Source organism: Telmatherina bonti (genome assembly GCF_933228915.1).
Source record: "Telmatherina bonti genome assembly, chromosome: 22".
Taxonomy (NCBI): domain Eukaryota; kingdom Metazoa; phylum Chordata; class Actinopteri; order Atheriniformes; family Telmatherinidae; genus Telmatherina; species Telmatherina bonti.
Window position 1 is genome coordinate 28,830,530 of NC_136631.1, and position 20,536 is coordinate 28,851,065.

The window sequence follows — 20,536 nt, forward strand, 5'->3', positions numbered from 1 at the left end:
GGAGTTCAGTGAGGACATGGAGAAAGACTTCTGGACGGCTTCAAGGCGATTCTGGTCAACCATCCGGCATCTCAGGAAGGGGAAGCAGTGCTCTGTCAACACTGTGTACAGTGGAGATGGGGAGCTGCTGACCTCAACTCGGGACATTGTGGGTCGGTGGAGGGAGTACTTCGAAGACCTCCTCAATCCTACCAACACGTCATCCGGTGAGGAAGCAGAGCTGGGGGACTCAGGGGTGGACTCTCCTATCTCTGGGGCTGAAGTCGCTGAGGTGGTCAAAAAGCTCCTCGTCGGCAAGGCTCCGGGGGAGGATGAGATCCGCCCAGGGCTGTTCTGGCTGACACGCCTCTGCAGCATCACGTGGACATCGGGGACGGTGCCGCTGGACTGGCAGACTGGGGTGGTGGTCCCCCTTTTTAAGAAGGGGGACCGGATGGTGTGTTCCAATTACAGGGGAATCACACTCCTCAGCCTCCCTGGTAAGGTCTATTCAGGGGTCCTGGAGAGGAGGGTCCGAGAGATAGTCGAATCTCGGATTGAGGAGGAGCAGTGTGGTTTTCGTCCTGGTCGCGGAACAGTGGACCAGCTCTATACCCTCTTTGAGGTCCTGGAGGGGGCATGGGAGTTTGCCCAACCAGTCTACATGTGCTTTGTGGACCTGGAGAAGGCGTTCAACTGTGTCCCCTGATGGCTCCTGTGGGGGGTACTCCGGGAGTATGGGGTACTGAACCCCCTTGTACGAGCTGTCCGGTCCCTGTACGACAGGTGTCAGAGCTTGGTTCGCATTGCCGGCAGTAAGTCGGATTAATTTCCAGTGAGGGTTGGACTCCACCAAGGCTGCCCTTTATCACCGATTCTGTTCATAACTTATAATGAGAGAATTTCTAGGTGCAGCCGAGGTGTTGAGGGGACCCTGCTTGGTGGCCTCAGGATTGGGTCTCTGCTTTTTGCAGATGACGTGGTCCTGTTGGCTTCATCTGGTCGTGATCTCCAGCTCTCGCTTGAGCGATTCGTGGCTGAGTGTGAAGCAGATAGAATGAGAATCAGCACCTCCAAATCTAAGACCATGGTCCTCAGTTGGAATAGGGAGGATTGTCCTCTCCGGGTCGGGAGTCAGGTCCTGCCTCAAGTGGAGGAGTTTAAATATCTCAGGGTCTTGTTCACGAGTGAGGGAAGGATGGAGCACGAGATCGACAGACGGATCGGTGCGGTGTCTGCAGTAATGCGGACTCTGCGCCAGTCTGTCGTGGTGAAGAAGGAGCTGAGCCAGAAGGCGAATCTCTTGATTTACCAGTCGATCTACGTTCCTACCCTCACCTATGGTCATGAGCTGTGGGTCATGACCGAAAGAACGAGATCTCGTATACAGGTGGCTGAAATGAGTTTCCTCCGCAGGGTGGCTGGGCTTTCCCTTAGAGATAGGGTGAGGAGCTCGGTCATCCTGGGGGAGATCAGAGTAGAGCCGCTGCTCCTCCGCATCGAGAGGAACCAGTTGAGGTAGCTCGGGGATCTAGTTAGGATGCCTCCTGGACCTCCCTGGTGAGGTGTTCCAGGCACATCCCTCTGGGAGGAGACCCCGGGGAAGACCCAGGACACGCTGGAGGGATCATATCTCTTGGCTGGCCTGGAAACGCCTCGGGATCCCCCCCGCAGAGTTGGCAAATGTGGCTGGGGAGAGGAAAGTCTGGGCTTCCCTGCTTAGGCTGCTGCCCCCATGACCCGACCTCGGATAAGCGGCTGAAGATGAAGATGAAGATGAGATGCCCCATCACCTCTATATGATCCATCTGACACTCCTGTAGGCAGAACATGCTTTCAGTCTGTTTCTTCCAAAATAATAAACATATTCGTAGCTCGTTCCAGGCTCAGTGCACATCTGTTCCATATGTAATCTCAGCTTGTTCCACGCTGGTTGAAGGAGTGACCTGGAACAAAACATGGACTCTTCCCAACAAATTCTAATTAACTAATAAAGTAAGTTTCCTTTAAAATCATTCATCACTGTTACCCAGTAAAATAATTTCTGATAAAATATAAAAAGGACATTGATATTACCTGCACCTTCTGCAACACTCAACCAGAAACGATATTTCACCTATTTTGGAACTGTGAACACATCAGACCTCTGTGGCAAGGTATTTGCCGCTTTGTTGTGGACAATATACAGAATAATTTTAAACTGTACTTTAAAGATGTGTTATTTGGGTTTTTACACTGGATGAGAAGGAACTAGTTGACCAATTCTTTTGGTGAAATGTTCTCCTGCTATTAGCCAAATTTTATATCCATAAATGCAAAGTTACTAAGACTATACCCTCATATATCAGCTCCATCAGAGAAGTATAACTATATATTGGCACTCTATCTTCTTCCTAGTAAAGCCCTGAAAACAGTCACTTTGCTCTAAATTCTTTTCAATTTTCTTATAACATATATGATTCCAAATATTTGTAATTTTCCTGTTGTATATACAACCCCTGGCATCAGCTAAATGTTTCCATTATGTGTCATAATGCTGGTTGTTATTTGCTATTCCACTAAAATGACAAGACTAAAGATTTGTTAAAAATAAAAACAAAAACAAAAGACAATAAAAGTTCTCGTATCTTGTGGAGGATGGAACAGGCTTTTACACACACACACACACACACACACACACACACACACACACACACACACACACACACACACACTATTTCCCTCTCGCGCACGGTGCTCGCGTTCATCGGCGCCTGCCCACGTCACCCTCTACATCATATATCCTGAGGATGCCGTCAGACAGGAGGCGGGACACACAGCCTACCGGAGGAGGGAGGTCGCATGAAAATAAAGCAGATGTACACTCTGGTTGTTTGTAAGGAATGAGGAGAGTTAGAGAGGTCTGGTCGAGTGGGAAGCGCTGTTTGACGTCATGCACGCGGCGTATGACGTTATAGCGGCGGACAGAAGACCGGAGGGTCTGAAGGGAGCATGGGCAGCCAGGAGGGGGCAGCAAAGACACGGAAGGAGGGAAAAAAAACACAGAAGAAAACTTCTCTTCACGTGTTGTCGCTGCAGCCAGAGACGGAAAGCAGGCGGATGTTCGGCTGGTTGCTGCTGGTTACACTGGTGGTTATACTGGTTCCAGATGGACTTTAATGAAGGGAAGATGGAGCTGCAGCAGCTGCTGAGGAGAGTGAGTCAGTCTGAGTTGCCAAAGCTGCTGGACTGGATGAAAAACTCAGGTACAGTCTGCTCATACATCACATTGCAGGTGGGGAAAGCCGGGAATGGTTTGACTCCAGAAACACCTGGAGTGTTCAGTTAGTTTACCTCCAACAGGGAAACCAGTATCAGTACTGGTTCAACTGGTTGTTATTCAACCACGTCTGTACAAGAGTTCAGAGGGAACTGGAGTCTTCCTCCTCCTGCTGGTTTCACTGCCATGAGGTGGACTTCTGGAAACCCGGACCACGTCCTGGTCCGGTCCACTGATTTCCCACAGTATGATCAATAACCTGCCTCCCAGCATTCTCTTCATCACATGCTACTGGTGGACATGAGGAAGGTTACAGATCATCCTCTTCATCGCCTGCTACTGATGGGTCAACTGACTGATCGGGTCAACTGACTGATCGGGTCAACTGACTGATCCATCCACCTGGTCAGGTTGGTCAGGTCAGTCCAATCCGTCAGCTGACCCGATCAGTCACCTAACTGATCCATCAACTGACTGATCAGGTCAAGTGACTGACCCATCAGCTGACTGATCGGGTCACCTGACTGATCCACCAATTGACTGATCAGGTCAGGTGACCGATCGGGTCAGGTGACCGACCTGACCAGGTGGACTGACAGATGAGGTCGTTCTGCTATCTTTCCTGCCAATCAGACTTCAGAAGAAACTGAAGATTATTTCTGTAACCATGAGGTTTCTAAACTTGTTCATTGATTGATGATTGATGGACCTGATCAGTTGACTCCGCCATGTGTATGTGCTCGTGTCCCTTGTCAGATGAGCTGGATGACCTGCTGGTGGACAACAACAGGGCGGTCCTGCAGAGCATTGCAGACGAGCTGAGAGCCAGGCTGCCGCTGGACGCCATGCTGCCGTCTGAGGCCGCCGCCCACCACAAGGTGCCGCAGGAGCAGCTGTCTGCTGGTCTGCAGGAGAACGTTGCTGAAGATGAACCTTCCTGTTTCAGATGCAGCAGCTGACGCAGCCGACTGTCCATGTGGACAGCTTCCTGTACAGCGACGAGCAGGTGGACTCTCTGTGTGCGGAGGGGACCATGAGCAGGACCTACTGTCTGAGCTGTGGATCCTTCAGGACGGCACCGCTGGGTGGGAGCACAGCACACACACACACACACACACACACACACACACGCACACACACCTGGCCACGCTTCAGTTGTTTCAGTTCAAAATAAAGACAGATGGGTACTGGAGGGAATGCCGATCTTTCCCCGCTCCAGCTGGTGTGTCGGACACCTCAGTGCCGTTCATATGAATTCCTCGAACTACATCCACAGTAGCTTAGAACCCATCCAGTGGTTTCCATGCGAGTCTGAGTTTAGGTCTTTACACCGGAACCGATGGCGAAGAAACACAAAACTGCAAATGTTTGTGAGGTGAGAAAATAAGAATGAAGGATGTTTTGTGAGACACAGAATTCAGAATAAACTGAAGGTTTAACATTACCTGGCAATGTGACCAAAACAGAGATGGAATCCAAGCCAGGAGGATTTCACACCGATGCTGCAGACAAACAGAAAAAGCCAGCGCTGCGTCATCCTCTTCTAATAAAAGAGAGGAGAACTGGTTTAGACCAGAACCTGAAGCGGGACGTTAGACCATCAGGATGGACTTTACAGCATCCATAGAACAATGTGAGACGCTGGTCTGGTCTGGACCCTGGTCTGGACCATAGTCTGGAGTCTCGTCTGGTTTCTAGTCTGGATTCTGGTCTGGTCTCTAGTGTTGATTCTGGTCAGGTCTCTAGTCTGGATTCTGGTCTGGACTCTGGTCTGGACTCTAGTCTGGACTCTGTTCTGGTCTCTCGTCTGGTCTCTGTTCAAGTCTCTGGTCTGGATTCTGGTCTGGACTCTGGTCTGTGGTCTGGACTCTGTTCTGGTCTGTGGTCTGGATTCTGTTCTGGTCTGTGGTCTGGATTCTGGTCTGGACTCTAGTCTCTAGTCTGGACTCTGTTCTGGTCTCTGGTCTGGTCTCTGGTCTGGACTCTGGTCTGGACTCTGGTCTGGTCTCTGGTCTGGTCTTTAGTCTGGACTCTAGTATGGACTCTGTTCTGGTCTCTGGTCGGACTCTGGTCTGGTCTCTAGTCTGGACTCTAGTCTGGACTCTGGTCTGGACTCTGTTCTGGTCTCTGGTCTGGACTCTGGTCTGGTCTCTGGTCTGGTCTTTAGTCTGGACTTTAGTATGGACTCTGTTCTGGTCTCTGGTCTGCACTCTGGTCTGGTCTCTAGTCTGGACTCTGGTCTGGACTTTAGTCTGGACTCTGGTCTCTAGTCTGGACTCTGTTTTGGACTCTAGTCTGGATTCTGTTCTGGACTCTGGTCTGGATTCTGGTCTGGACTCTGGTCTCTAGTCTGGACTCTGGCATTTGGCCTCTGGTCTGGTCTCTAGTCTGGACTCTGTTCTGGACTCTGTTCTGGTCTGGCCTCTGGTCTGGGTTCTTGTCTGGACTCTGGTCTGGATTCTGGTCTGGTCTCTGGTCTGGACTATGTTCTGGTCTATGGTCTGGATTCTGGTCTGGACTCTGGTCTGGTCTGTAGTCTGGACTCTGGCCTTTGGCCTTAGTCTGGACTCTGGTCTGGACTCTGGTCTCTAGTCTGGACTCTGTTTTGGACTATAGTCTGGACTCTGGTCTGGACTCTGGTCTGGCCTCTGGTCTGGACTCTGGTCTGGCCTCTGGTCTGGCCTCTGTTCTGGTCTCGTCTCTGATCTGGACTCTGGTCTGGACTCTGGTCTGGTCTCTGGTCTGGTCTTTAGTCTGGACTCTGGTCTGGACTCTGGTCTGGACTCTGGTCTTGACTCTAGTCTGGACTCTAGTCTGGACTCTAGTCTGGACTCTGGTCTCTAGTCTGGACTCTGTTCTGGACTCTGGTCTGGATTCTGGTCTGGACTCTGGTCTCTAGTCTGGACTCTGTTTTGGACTCTGCTCTGGACTGTAGTCTGGACTCTGGTCTAGACTCTGGTCTGGACTCTGTTCTGGTCTCTGTTTTGGACTATAGCCTGGTCTCTGGTCTGGATTCTGGTCTGGAACTTGGTCCGGTCTCTGGTTTGGACTCTGGTCTGGTCTGGACTCTGGCCTTTGGCCTTAGTCTGGACTCTGGTCTGGTCTCTAGTCTGGACTCTGGTCTGGTCTCTAGTCTGGACTCTGGTCTGGACTCTGGTCTCTAGTCTGGACTCTGTTTTGGACTATAGTCTGGACTCTGGTCTGGACTCTGTTCTGGTCTGGCCTCTGGTCTGGGTTCTGGTCTGGACTCTGGTCTGGATTCTGGTCTAGTCTCTGGTCTGGTCTCTGGTCTGGACTCTGTTCTGGTCTATGGTCTGGATTCTGGTCTGGACTCTGGTCTCTAGTCTGGACTCTGGTCTGGACTCTGGTCTAGTCTCTGGTCTACTCTCTGGTCTGGACTCTGCTCTGGTCTCTGGTCTGGACTCTGTTCTGGTCTCTGGTCTGGATTCTGGTCTGGTCTCTCGTCTGGACTCTGGTCTGGTCTCTGGTCTGGACTCTGGTCTGGATTCTGGTCTGGACTCTGGTCTCTAGTCTGGACTCTGTTTTGGACTATAGTCTGGACTCTGGTCTGGACTCTGGTCTAGCCTCTGCTCTAGACTCTGGTCTGGACTCTGGTCTGGTCTTTAGTCTGGACTTTAGTATGGACTCTGTTCTGGTCTGGTCTCTGGTCTGGTCTCTGGTCTGGTCTCTAGTCTGGACTCTGGTCTGGACTTTAGTCTGGACTCTGGTCTCTAGTCTGGACTCTGTTTTTGACTCTAGTCTGGATTCTGTTCTGGACTCTGGTCTGGATTCTGGTCTGGACTCTGGTCTCTAGTCTGGACTCTGGCATTTGGCCTCTGGTCTGGACTCTGGTCTGGTCTCTAGTCTGGACTCTGTTCTGGACTCTGTTCTGGTCTGGCCTCTGGTCTGGGTTCTTGTCTGGACTCTGGTCTGGATTCTGGTCTAGTCTCTGGTCTGGTCTCTGGTCTGGACTATGTTCTGGTCTATGGTCTGGATTCTGGTCTGGACTCTGGTCTGGTCTGTAGTCTGGACTCTGGCCTTTGGCCTTAGTCTGGACTCTGTTTTGGACTATAGTCTGGACTCTGGTCTGGCCTCTGGTCTGGCCTCTGTTCTGGTCTCTCGTCTGGTCTCTGGTCTGGTCTCTGATCTGGACTCTGGTCTGGTCTCTGGTCTGGTCTCTGGTCTGGTCTTTAGTCTGGACTCTGGTCTGGACTCTGGTCTGGACTCTAGTCTGGACTCTAGTCTGGACTCTAGTCTGGACTCTGGTCTCTAGTCTCTAGTCTGGACTCTGTTCTGGACTCTGGTCTGGATTCTGGTCTGGACTCTGGTCTCTAGTCTGGACTCTGTTTTGGACTCTGCTCTGGACTGTAGTCTGGACTCTGGTCTAGACTCTGGTCTGGACTCTGTTCTGGTCTCTGTTTTGGACTATAGCCTGGTCTCTGGTCTGGATTCTGGTCTGGAACTTGGTCCGGTCTCTGGTTTGGACTCTGGTCTGGTCTGGACTCTGCCCTTTGGCCTTAGTCTGGACTCTGGTCTGGTCTGTAGTCTGGACTCTGGTCTGGTCTCTGGTCTGCACTCTGGTCTCTAGTCTGGACTCTGTTTTGGACTATAGTCTGTACTCTGGTCTGGGTTCTAGTCTGGTCTGTAGTCTGCACTCTGGCCTCTGGTTTGTAGTCTGGACTCTGCTCTCGTCTCTGGTCTGGTCTCTGGTCTGGACTCTGGTCTGGATTCTGGTCTGGACTCTGGTCTCTAGTCTGGACTCTGTTTTGGACTGTAGTCTGGACTATAGTCTGGACTCTGGTCTGGCCTCTGGTCTGGCCTCTGGTCTGGGTTCTGGTCTGGCCTCTGTTCTGGTCTCTCGTCTGGTCTCTGGTCTGGTCTCTGATCTGGACTCTGGTGTGGACTCTGGTGTGGACTCTGGTCTGGTCTCTGGTCTGGTCTTTAGTCTGGACTCTGGTCTGGTCTCTGGTCTGGTCTCTAGTCTGGACTCTAGTCTGGACTCTGGTCTCTAGTCTCTAGTCTGGACTCTGTTTTTGACTCTAGTCTGGACTCTGTTCTGGACTCTGGTCTGGATTCTGGTCTGGACTCTGGTCTCTAGTCTGGACTCTGTTTTGGACTCTGCTCTGGACTGTAGTCTGGACTCTGGTCTAGACTCTGGTCTGGACTCTGTTCTGGTCTCTGTTTTGGACTATAGCCTGGTCTCTGGTCTGGATTCTGGTCTGGACTCTGGTCTGGAACTTGGTCCGGTCTCTGGTTTGGACTCTGGTCTGGTCTGTAGTCTGGACTCTGGTCTTGACTCTGGTCTCTAGTCTGGACACTCTTTTGGACTATAGTCTGGACTCTGGTCTGGACTCTGTTCTGGTCTGACCTCTGGTCTGGGTTCTGGTCTGGACTCTGGTCTGGATTCTGGTCTAGTCTCTGGTCTGGTCTCTGGTCTGGACTCTGTTCTGGTCTATGGTCTGGATTCTGGTCTGGACTCTGGTCTCTAGTCTGGACTCTGGTCTAGTCTCTGGTCTACTCTCTGGTCTGGACTCTGCTCTGGTCTCTGGTCTGGACTCTGTTCTGGTCTCTGGTCTGGATTCTGGTCTGGTCTCTCGTCTGGACTCTGGTCTCTAGTCTGGACTCTGTTTTGGACTATAGTCTGTACTCTGGTCTGGGTTCTAGTCTGGTCTGTAGTCTGCACTCTGGCCTCTGGTTTGTAGTCTGGACTCTGCTCTCGTCTCTGGTCTGGTCTCTGGTCTGGACTCTGGTCTGGATTCTGGTCTGGACTCTGGTCTCTAGTCTGGACTCTGGTCTGGACTTTAGTCTGGACTCTGGTCTGGACTCTGGTCTGGATTCTGTTCTGGACTCTGGTCTGGATTCTGGTCTAGACTCTGGTCTCTGATCTGGACTCTGTTTTGGACTATAGTCCGGACACTGGTCTGGAACTTGGTCCGGTCTCTGGTGTGGACTCTGGTCTGGCCTGTAGTCTGGAATCTGGCCTCTGGTCTGTAGTCTGGACTCTGGTCTGGACTCTGGTCTGGTCTCTGGTCTGGACTCTGGTCTGGATTCTGGTCTGGACTCTGGTCTAGTCTCTGGTCTACTCTCTGGTCTGGACTCTGCTCTGGTCTCTGGTCTGGATTCTGGTCTGGTCTCTCGTCTGGACTCTGTTCAAGTCTCTGGTCTGGGTTCTTGTCTGGACTCTAGTCTGGATTCTGGTCTGGACTCTGTTCTGGTCTCTGGTCTGGATTCTGGTCTGGACTCTGGTCTGGAACTCAGTCCGGTCTCTGGTCTGGACTGTGGTCTGGATTTTGGTCTGGATTCTGGTCTAGTCTCTGTTTTGGACTCTGGTGTCTAGTCTGGATTTGTTTTTGGTCTCTGGTCTGGTCTGGTCTCTAGTCTGGAATCTGGTCTGGACTCTGGTCTGGACTTTGGTCTAGACTCTGGTCTGGACTCTAGTCTGGACAGTGGTCTGGACTCTGGTCTGGTTTTCTGATCTTTGATCTGGTTTTTGGTCTGCTCTCTGGTCTGGATTCTCGTCTGGACTCTGTGCTGGTCTCTGGTCTGGTCTCTGGTCTTTAGTGTGAACTCTGGTCTTGCCTTTAGTCTGGTCTCTGGTGTCTGGTCTGGTCTCTGGTCTGATCTCTGGTCTTGTCTTTAGTCTGGTCTCTGGTGTCTGGTCTCTGTTCAAGTCTCTGGCCTGGGTTCTGGTCTAGACTCTGGTCTCTAGTCTGGACTCTGTTCTGCTCTCTGGTCTGGCCTCTAGTCTGGACTCTGGTCTGGACTCTGGTCTGGATTCTGGTCTAGTCTCTGGTCTGGACTCTGGTCTGGATTCTGGTCTAGTCTCTGGTCTGGACTCTGGTCTGGTCTGTAGTCTGGACTCTGGTCTGGATTCTGGTCTCGACTCTGTTCAAGTCTCTGGTCTGGATTCTGGTCTGGACTCTGGTCTAGTCTCTTGTCTGGTCTCTGGTCTGGACTCTGGTCTGGACTCTGGTCTAGTCTCTGGTCTGGATTCTGGTCTGGACTCTGGTCTGGTCTGGTCTCTGTTCTGGACTCTGGTCTGGTCTCTGGTCTGGTCTCTGGTCTTGTCTCTGGTCTGCATTCTGGTCTGGACTCTGTTCTGGTCTCTGGTCTGGATTCTGGTCTCTAGTCTGGACTCTGGTCTCTGGACTCTGGACTCTGGTCTCTGGTCTCTGGTCTCTGGTCTGGACTCTGGTCTAGACTTTGGTCTCTGCTCTGGTCCCTCTCTTGACTCAGGTCTCTGGACTGGACTCTGGTCTCTGGTCTGGACTCTGGACTCTGGACTCTGGTCTCTGGTCTCTGGTCTGTAGTCTGGACTCTGGTCTGGTCTGTAGTCTGGACTCTGGCCTCTGGTCTGTAGTCTGGACTCTGGTCTGGATTTCTGATCTTTGATATGGTCTCTGGTGTCTGGTCTGCTCTCTGGTCTGGATTCTCATCTGCACTCTGGTCTGGTCTCTGGTCTGATCTCTGGTCTGGACTTTAGTCTGGATTCTGTTCTGGTCTCTGGTCTAGTCTCTAGTCAGGACTCTGGTCTGGATTCTGGTCTGGACTCTGGTCTAGTCTCTAGTCTGGTCTCTGGTCTGGATTCTGGTCTGGACTCTGGTCTCTAGTCTGGACTCTGTTCTGGTCTGGTCTCTGGTCTGGACTCTGGTCTGGTCTCGACGATGATGATGACGATGATGATGACGACGATGATGACGACGATGATGACGACGACGACGATGACGACGACGATGACGATGATAATGACGATGATGATGACTATGACGATGCCGTATTCTTCTCTTCCTCCTGCAGACTTCATCTCTCACTCCTTTTCAGTGTCAGAGCTTCAGTTCCTCTTCCAGAATGTTCTTCCAGATCTGAGTGGCCGGACACTGGTAGATGTTGGCTCTAGACTGGGAGCTGTGTTGTATGGGGTTAGTTATCACACACACACACACACACACACACACACACACACACACACACACACCCATCATGAGGTTACAGGTGGATGTTTGAACGTTAAATGAGTAACTGGTGAGACAGTGTTGCCGTTGTTACTGCTGTGGACTGTGTTTGATACGTGCTCTGTGATTGTGTAGGGATATGTGTACAGTTCGGACTCTCAGCTTCTTGGCCTGGAGATTAGCGAGGAGTTTGTCAGGCTGCAGAACGAAATTCTGCATAAATACAGGATGACCGACAGAGTTCAGGTGTGTCTCACAACCACAGAAGTGCGGTTTGTTTAACGACACACACGCTTAGTGGAAACCACCTTTTCTGTCTGCAGGTGCTTCATGCTGATGTCTGCACGCAGGAGGCTTTGCTGAAGAGTGCAGACGTTCTGGTCATGAACAACGTCTTTGAATACTTCATGGAGCCCAACGAACAAGTCAGGTACTGACCCAGAAAATATCCAGAAAAAATTCACACCCAGATGCATGTTCTGTAGATGAATGCTTCTGTGTTCAGAGCATGGACATTCATCATGCAGACCTTCAGGAGAAGAGGATCTTTGCTGGTCACTGTTCCCAGTCTGCAGGACAGCCTGAACACTGCGCAGGTAAACTCAGTCAGGACCACCTGCTCGTTCTCTCCATCGAGCTAACTCTGACCTAATATCATGCTAATATGGCTCTTGCATGTGTGCCAATGTGGACCGAACAAAGGGGATAACATAGTGCTAACGTGAGCCACAGGCATCCAAGTCCAGTTTGAATAAAATGGCTTAACTCCTCCATTTGGATGTCATTCAGCTCTGCAGGGGCCTCTTAACATGGAGCTAATATCGCACTAACATGGAGTTACACTATTCACAAAAAGTTAGGGATATTCAGCTTTTGGGTGAAATTTCACAACAAGCCTAAAATGCATTCAAACCTGTACAGGTGAACTTAATGTGATCTTCTCTAAGCTTTTAAATGCACATGTTCAACTGTTAAATGTTTCAATAAATTTTGCACAAGTTGCTGTTCTCTAACAAGGAGCTTAACGGCAAAAATCACGGCAGGTGTGTGATCCTTGAATTGACCAATAAATGTCCTGGTTCAATTAGAGCTGGTGTTTAAACAGTTGTCCTTATCATGCTGTTCACATTTTGACATCATGAGACCAAGACGACGCCTAACGATGGAACAACAGTCCCTTGCCATTGTGATGCTTCAAACAGGACGTTCAGACAGAAGTGGCCACTGAGCTTGGAGTGTCACAGAGTGTCATCAGCAGGTTGCAACAGAGATATCGAGAGACTGGAAGAGTCACAGAAAGGCCTAGAAGTGGACGTCCTTTGGCCACATCCCGTGCTGATGACCGCTACATTGTGAACACTGCCCTGAGAAACCGGATGATGAATGCCACTCAACTCCAGGCACGTTTAAGAGAGGTGAGAGGCACCCAAGTGTCACGTCAGACCATTCGAAACCGTTTACATCAGCGTGGTCTGCGTGCTAGACGACCTGCACGGGTACCTGACCACACCACCAGGCACAGGCATCATCGTCTTGCATGGGCCAGGGAGCATTTACGCTGGACGAGGAACCAGTGGGCCTCAGTGCTGTTCTCTGATGAAAGTCGATTCACACTGAGCAGAAATGATGGCCGGCAACGATGTTGGAGACGTCAGGGAGAGCGCTATGCATCAGCCACTGTTGTCACCAGGCGAGCTTTTGGTGGTGGCGGTGTTACAGTGTGGGCAGGGGTGTCCACTTGGTACAGAACTGCCCTACACTTTGTGAATGGTACAGTGACAAGTCCAAACTACCTGAATAACATCATTAATCCAGTGATTGTGCCCCTACATGAACAGCACAGGCCTAAATTTCATCTTCATGGACAACAATGCTCCTGCTCATCGAGGCCGCATCATCAGGGAACGGCTGTTGGAGACTGGTGTACCTCAAATGGAATGGCCTGCACTCTCTCCAGACCTGAATCCCATTGAAAACCTGTGGGATCAGCTGAGCTGTCGTGTAGAGGCTCGAAACCCTGCACCCCAGAACCTCAATGACCTGAAGGCTGCCCTTCAAGAAGAGTGGGATGCCATGCCTCAGCAGGCATTAAGTTGCCTTGTGAACAGCATGAGACGTCGTTGTCAAGCTGTAATTGATGCTCAAGGGCACATGACGAGATATTTTTTGTTGTGGTGTAACTACCATTGTCGTTACCTTTTGTGTTGAATGAATTTTTTGAGATGAGGAAATCAGTAGTGCATCCTTCTACTTAAATGTCTTACTTTTATGATATTATATCACTGTAGCATGAACATATTGCATTTTCCATAAATTTCACCTGAAAGCCAAATATCCCTAACTTTTTGTGAGTAGTGTGTGTGAGTTAACATGGAGCTAATATTGCGCTAACATGGACTTATGTGAGTTAACATGGAGCTAATATTGCGCTAACATGGACTTATGTGAGTTAACATGGACCTAATATTGCGCTAACATGGACTTATGTGAGTTAACATGGCGCTAATATTGTGCTAACATGGACTTATGTGAGTTAACATGGCGCTAATATCGTGCTAGCATGGACTTATGTGAGTTAACATGGCGCTAATATCGTGCTAGCATGGACTTATGTGAGTTAACATGGAGCTAATATCAAGCTAACATGGACTTATGTGAGTTAACATGGACCTAATATCGCGCTAACATGGACTTATGTGAGTTAACATGGACCTAATATCGAGCTAACATGGACTTATGTGAGTTAACATGGACCTAATATTGCGCTAACATGGACTTATGTGAGTTAACATGGAGCTAATGTTGTGCTTACGTGGAATTATATGAGTTAACATCGAGCTAATATCGAGCAAACATGGACTTATGTGAGTTAACATGGAGCTAATGTTGTGCTTACATGGACTTATGTGAGTTAACATGGACCTAATATCGAGCTAACATGGACTTATGTGAGTTAACATGGACCTAATATTGCGCTAACATGGACTTATGTGAGTTAACATGGAGCTAATATCGAGCTAACATGGAATTATATGAGTTAACATGGAGCTAATATCGAGCAAACATGGACTTATGTGAGTTAACATGGAGCTAATGTTGTGCTTACATGGACTTATGTGAGTTAACATGGACCTAATATCGAGCTAACATGGACTTATGTGAGTTAACATGGACCTAATATTGCGCTAACATGGACTTATGTGAGTTAACATGGACCTAATATCGAGCTAACATGGAATTATATGAGTTAACATCGAGCTAATATCGAGCAAACATGGACTTATGTGAGTTAACATGGAGCTAATATCAAGCTAACATGGACCTACGTGAGTTAACATGGAGCTAATATCGTGCTAACATGGACTTATGTGAGTTAACATGGAGCTAATATCGTGCTAACATGGGCTTATGTGAGTTAACATAGAGCTAATATCGAGCTAACATGGACTTATGTGAGTTAACATGGACCTAATATCGAGCTAACATGGAATTATATGAGTTAACATCGAGCTAATATCGAGCAAACATGGACTTATGTGAGTTAACATGGAGCTAATATCAAGCTAACATGGACCTACGTGAGTTAACATGGAGCTAATATCAAGCTAACATGGACCTACGTGAGTTAACATGGAGCTAATATCGTGCTTACATGGACTTATGTGAGTTAACATGGAGCTAATATCGTGCTAACATGGACTTATGTGAGTTAACATGGAGCTAATATCGAGCTAACATGGACTTATGTGAGTTAACATAGAGCTAATATCGTGCTAACATGGACTTATGTGAGTTAACATGGAGCTAATATCAAGCTCACATGGATCATGCATGTAACTAACATGGTGTCTACATGATCCTAACATAGAATTAATGTGAGTTAATGTGTGCGCTAATGTAAAATTAAAATGGTCATTCTGATTTATGTCCAGATGATATTTTGGTTAAAATGTCTTTTCCTTCTCCATCAGGTGCCTCTGCAACCTGGCTGGGTGGAGGAGCTTCCTGTGGACTACAACATCTACCTGGGCACAGATGTAGACCCCGAAGCGCTTAGGCAGATCCACCTGTACAGGGTCATTTGACCACCGACAGACTGGCATGCGATCCAGTTTTAACTATCACCGGGTAAACTAATGTGCGATTGTGAATCAGAACTGATGAGAACATACTATAATAACAGTCTCCAGAATCTCCTCAATAACCTGGCCCCCCTGAAACGAGAGCAGTCTTTTTCACCCGCTCTTCACCCTGATTTACCCCCTCTCTCAGACAACTCCCAGCCAAAGCTGGAACGCCTCCACAAGAAAGCTGGTTTAACTGTTCTTAACGAAATGTATCTCACCCATTTTACCCACTACAAGGACCACTGCAAACACGCCAAACCCACCTACTACGCCAGTTTAATCAGTTGGAATGAAGCCGGCTCTAAGGCTCTGTTCGCTGTCCTAAAAGTTATCACCCAACCATCTGACTCCCTTCCTCCACATATAGTCTCCTCCGCATTCTGCGACACTCTGATTTTATGTTTCACCTCCAAAATCCAGAATATCCATCAACAGCTTATTCAGAAAATCTCTCACAATCCACCACCAATATTTCCCCCTATGCCTCCTTCCCTCTCCCTTCTGCGTTCACTCTTCCCCTCGTCACTGTCATCCCTGAACTAATAAGAAAATCCAAATCATCCACCTGTCGATTGGACCCCCTCCTAAGGCTGGGCGATATGACCTTTTAGTAATATCCCGACATTTTTATGGCATGTCACGATATACGATATACATCTCGATATTTACCTTAGCCTTGAATTAATGCTTTGGTGCATATAATCACATCAGTAAGATGATTTTTGATTTCACAAAAAAAGTCACCAGATTAAGCGAGTAAGTCGCCAAGTTGTCAACAGTAGCTACACGCTGCCTCTCATGACGTAGCACGTAGGTCACGTTATGTACGTAACTAGGCGCGCTTGCTTTAAATCTCTGCAAAGCGGTGCAGAGTCGAGGAGGAGGGAGGAAACCCCGCCCACATCTAAAAACACCTGTGTGACAACAGGATACTCGAATATGAGGAATATAGGCATTTTCTATATCGCACAGGGGACTAGCCACGATATCTCGAGTATATTTGATATATCGCCCAGCCCTACCCCCTCCCCACCATCCTTGTCAAAGCATATCTGCGTCCTGACTGGCACCTCTGATGCACATCATTCACTCCCCCCTCACTGCTGGACTGGTTCCCTCATTGTTAAAAACAGCTGTCATCACCCCTATGCTTAACACTAAAAGGCCCAGAGATACGAGAATTTTCATCAGGCTCCAGTCCCCCCCACAAATCACTAATCCCCTTTCTCATGTAAATGTACCATTTAGCGCTTTCACGAGGAACCATTCCACCCCACTTCAGTGCAAAGTGCTCATGCCTCTGTCTTGAGTTTTACCTGAGAGCACTGAAAAAAAATTCATGTTTATAATGAAACATTTCTGTTGCCAGATCTGCTTTATCAGAGTGATTTCACATGGCAGATGAGCCGTCAGCATATCAGCTGATATAACGGACAGTCCTTGATCTGTACAAAGAAAATAGAAAATAGTTATTTATATAGGCTATATATAAATATATACGCTGCCCAAAACCAGGTTTGGATCACAACAATTTTAACAACCTCCGTCCCATCTCCAACCTCCCATTTATTTAAAAAATCCTGGAAAAAGTGGTTGCCTCTTGACTCCAAGCCCATCTATTCGACAACAATCTGTACGAACATTTTCCATCTGGTTTCCATCCACTCCACATTGCTGAATCACTAATGACCTCCTGGCAGCTGATTCTGGTCTTTTATCTATCCTGATCCTCCTTGATCTGAGTGCAGCCTTTCCCACTCCATCCTCCTTGCTAGACTTTCCTCCATCTGCATCACCCTAACTCCCCTCAGCTGGTTCAAATCATACCTCTACGGCCGCACTCAGTTCATCCAGTTAAAAACATCCACCTCCCAGTAACTCCCAGTCACCATAGGTGTGCCCTAAGGCTCTGTCCCGGGGCCCCTGTTGTTTATCCTCTACCTCCTCCCCCTTGGTTATATCTTTAGAAGACATACATACATTTTCACTATGCAGATGACTCCCATCTCTATCTTTCCACCAAGCCAAACTCCTCCCTCTCACCATCCTTCCTCACAGATTGTCTCCAAGTGATTAAATCTTGGTTCACCTCAAATTTTCTTAAATTAAACAACAGTAAAGCAGAAATGTTATTAATAGGCACCAAATCTGCAATCTGCAATTCCTACTAACTCTTCCATCTCCCCCGGGCAGTAGCCCGGGTCATTACAAGAACCCCATCAACCCATCACACCACCCCTGTCCTGGCTCCCCATCACCTATCGTATTCACTACAAACTGCTGTTCACCAACAAGGCCATCCATAACCTCACCCCTCCCAACTTTTCTCACCTCCTGCACATCAACATACCAGTTTGTTGTCTCAGATCCTCCACCTCCATCAATTTCTCCATCTTCCGCACCCGCCTTGCTAACTTGGGGAGCCGAGCATTCAGCTGCTCTGCCCCACATCTCTGGACCTCTCTTCCCTCGACCTCTGTAACTCTGTTTCTGTACGATTGTTCAAATCCGAACTCAAAACACATCTGTTAAAACTGGCATAGTCTCTGTAACATTTTCCACTGTCTCTGATTATCAATGTTTTATGTATCTTTTATTTGTGTTTTTATTAAGCTGCTGTTGTAAGGTGACCTGGAGTGCGAAGAAAGGCGCCCACAAATAAAATGTATTATTATTATTATTATTATTATTATTATTATGAGAATACGTGGTTGATGGAGTGACATCCCAGTCTGTGCTGACACGCCAACAGAGACGCAACCAGCTCATTTTAATAATAATCTGAGCAGTTGATCTTCAGGGCCTGAAGTTTCTGTTTACATCTCATGCAGACATGAACCTGATCACCTGTTCAGGTAAAACATTTAGTTTGAGCTCTTTGGTTGAGACAACAGCTGTTCATCCATCAGCTTTTAGGACTTGACTCTTCTGTGTACTTCCATTTCGGATCAGACGGGGAGTGAGGAGGAAGATTCCTCCGGTGGAATCTTCCCTGTTGGTTTGTGTTTCCTGTTGGCGTTATTTACAGGAATCTGTAAGCTGAATTTACAGTTTGGTCTCATTACGCTGGATTTCCCTGTTCTCAGGGACAACACAGGAAACATGTGGATGATGACATTTCTACTGAGTTTATCGGGTCTCCATGAACCAGGATGGGCCAGTATCAGGAAGGTTTTTGTTTCTCTGCTCAAACACACCCGATTCCAATCAAATGGATCCAACAACCTCTTGCCAACCTATTCATTCATTTCAGTCAGGTGTGTTGGAGCACGGAGACAACTAAAATCAGCAGGATACTGGCCCCTTGAGGGCTGGAGTCTGACACCAGTGCCATAAAGGAACGGGCATGAAGAGCTACAAACCTTTATTTCTAAGGATGCAAATAAATTTCTACAAATGGAGAAGATCTTCCACTAAGCTATTTTACAGCAGGTGTGGAGCTTCAGTCGGTCTGGACCACGGTCTTACTTGATCTTGTTTGTTTACAACCACTCAGCTCCTTGATCCAGCTTGAGCTGATCTGAATGTCTTTGGACTGGCACAAACTGGTCCAGTGTGGTTTAATTCTGATATGTGTACCATCAGCCAGTTGCTCAAGAAAACAAATATTCCTGAGCTCTGTGTGTTTTCTTTGATTCCAAGTTAAATAAAATGATCCAGGACTTCCAAACCTAGAATTTAATTATCATGTTACAAAAAATACAAGAAGTCACTGTGGTATTTTGGATTTGCATTTACACAGCTTGCTTTTATGTTTTGGGATCAATAAAACAATTTCTTTCAATCAGGGTTTTCTGAAAATAACATCTTAAATATTTAACAAATAAACTTATAAGAAAAAGTGAGTAAATGAGTGTTTGCTGGATTATTTTTGTGTTGCACCAATGCTTCTTGGTTATACTTCTGATAAGTTTGATTTTTCTACACAGGTTTGGATGTGCTGTTGTTTTACATGCAGAATTCTTGAAGGAAAACCTCTGGAACCAAGAAGTAAAACTTCCACTAGAAGCAGGAAGGACAGCCATCTGCCTGGACCACTTGGGGGTAGAGAAAACTATTCACCCAAACCCAAGGATCCTGCTGACAAAGACAAATCTTTTCCTTTTTTCCATTTGGTTTTTTCTCATCTGTCATGAATATGGAGCAATAACTACTGATTTTCCCAGACTGTCAATAGTGAGACAGCTGGGGACATTCAGAAAAGTATGTCCATCGTCTGCACAGGTGAGTGTAGAAGCAGCAGCAACCTGGGAGATTCAGGTGGACGCTGACATGTCCATGATTGGATGCAACTATCGGATGAAGTGTAATAGAATCCTGCAGGGCTGAAACTGTGATATGCGTGTTGCTCTTATGAAAAATAAAAACTAGTATAAATTGATACTTGCAAAGATTCACACTTTAAACATTTTCAGACTTGCAGAACTTTATTTCAAGTTTTACATTTTAGGTTTCAAAACTGTTTTTCAGATTCTCATCCTATAGAATGGAACATTGAACAAATATTGAAAATGGCACAAATTAAATCAGTTTTTAAATCTGGTGACAGGAATAACTAACTATAGTCAAGTCTCTGTTTAGCCTACGAGGTTCTGACAGGAGGAGTTTACAGTGGACGTAATTGCTGTCTCAACCTGTTTGTCTCCTCCCAAATTGGCTTCAGAAGGAAAAATACAGATTGCTGTGCTTGATTTAACTAAAAGGGTCGATGATGCACTTCAACTGGGCAATTATGGAACTGGCATGTACCTGGGGTTCTCTAAAGCCTTTAGTACCATCAGGTTTCACATCCTAAAGGATGAATTACAACATTTGTGCATAAGAGGGCTGGTGTTGGACTGGCTTAATGTATATCTGGAATACACTGTGTGTTTGTAGATAACAATAGAAACAGTGGGGTCCCCTAGGGTGCCGTTTTAGGGCCGCTTCTCTTCATTTAGCATCTAAATGACTGAATTCATCAGTATTACACAAAACATTATTTGCTAATGACACAAGTGTGTTTTTACCCACAGAAATCTGAACAAATCAGAAATTGTGAGCTTGTAAAAATAGATATTTTGCTACAGTATAATAAACTTTCTCTCATTAAAAGACTGATGATATTTGATATTGATCCTCCACCACCAGGTGGAGAATTCTCATTTCTTCACTACTTTTTCTTTTAGTCTCATTTCTGTCAGGTTGTCTTTATTTCTCCTCTGGACCATCTGCTTCTA

The 20,536-nt window shown here is 47.5% G+C and overlaps 1 protein-coding gene across 1 annotated transcript; it reads left to right on the top strand.

Moving 5' to 3' along the window:
- Nucleotides 1–3,070: 3,070 nt before the first annotated feature.
- LOC306773033 (uncharacterized protein) lies at nucleotides 3,071–18,800 on the top strand. The gene is made up of 8 exons (XM_079262726.1): nucleotides 3,071–3,224; nucleotides 3,995–4,116; nucleotides 4,185–4,323; nucleotides 11,036–11,157; nucleotides 11,326–11,436; nucleotides 11,514–11,620; nucleotides 11,696–11,786; nucleotides 15,162–18,800. Exons 1-8 carry the CDS (start codon nucleotides 3,128–3,130, stop codon nucleotides 15,273–15,275), a joined length of 903 nt encoding a protein of 300 aa, XP_079118852.1. The 5' UTR covers nucleotides 3,071–3,127; the 3' UTR covers nucleotides 15,276–18,800.
- Nucleotides 18,801–20,536: the final 1,736 nt, after the last annotated feature.

Bases quoted from the DNA above. Each gene is read 5' to 3' on its own strand.
- LOC306773033 (XM_079262726.1), top strand. From the start codon at position 3,128: ATGGACTTTAATGAAGGGAAGATGGAGCTGCAGCAGCTGCTGAGGAGA. The intron at 11,158-11,325 runs GTTAGTTATCAC...GTGATTGTGTAG, and splicing joins TGGGAGCTGTGTTGTATGGG to GGATATGTGTACAGTTCGGA. The intron at 11,437-11,513 runs GTGTGTCTCACA...TTCTGTCTGCAG, and splicing joins GGATGACCGACAGAGTTCAG to GTGCTTCATGCTGATGTCTG.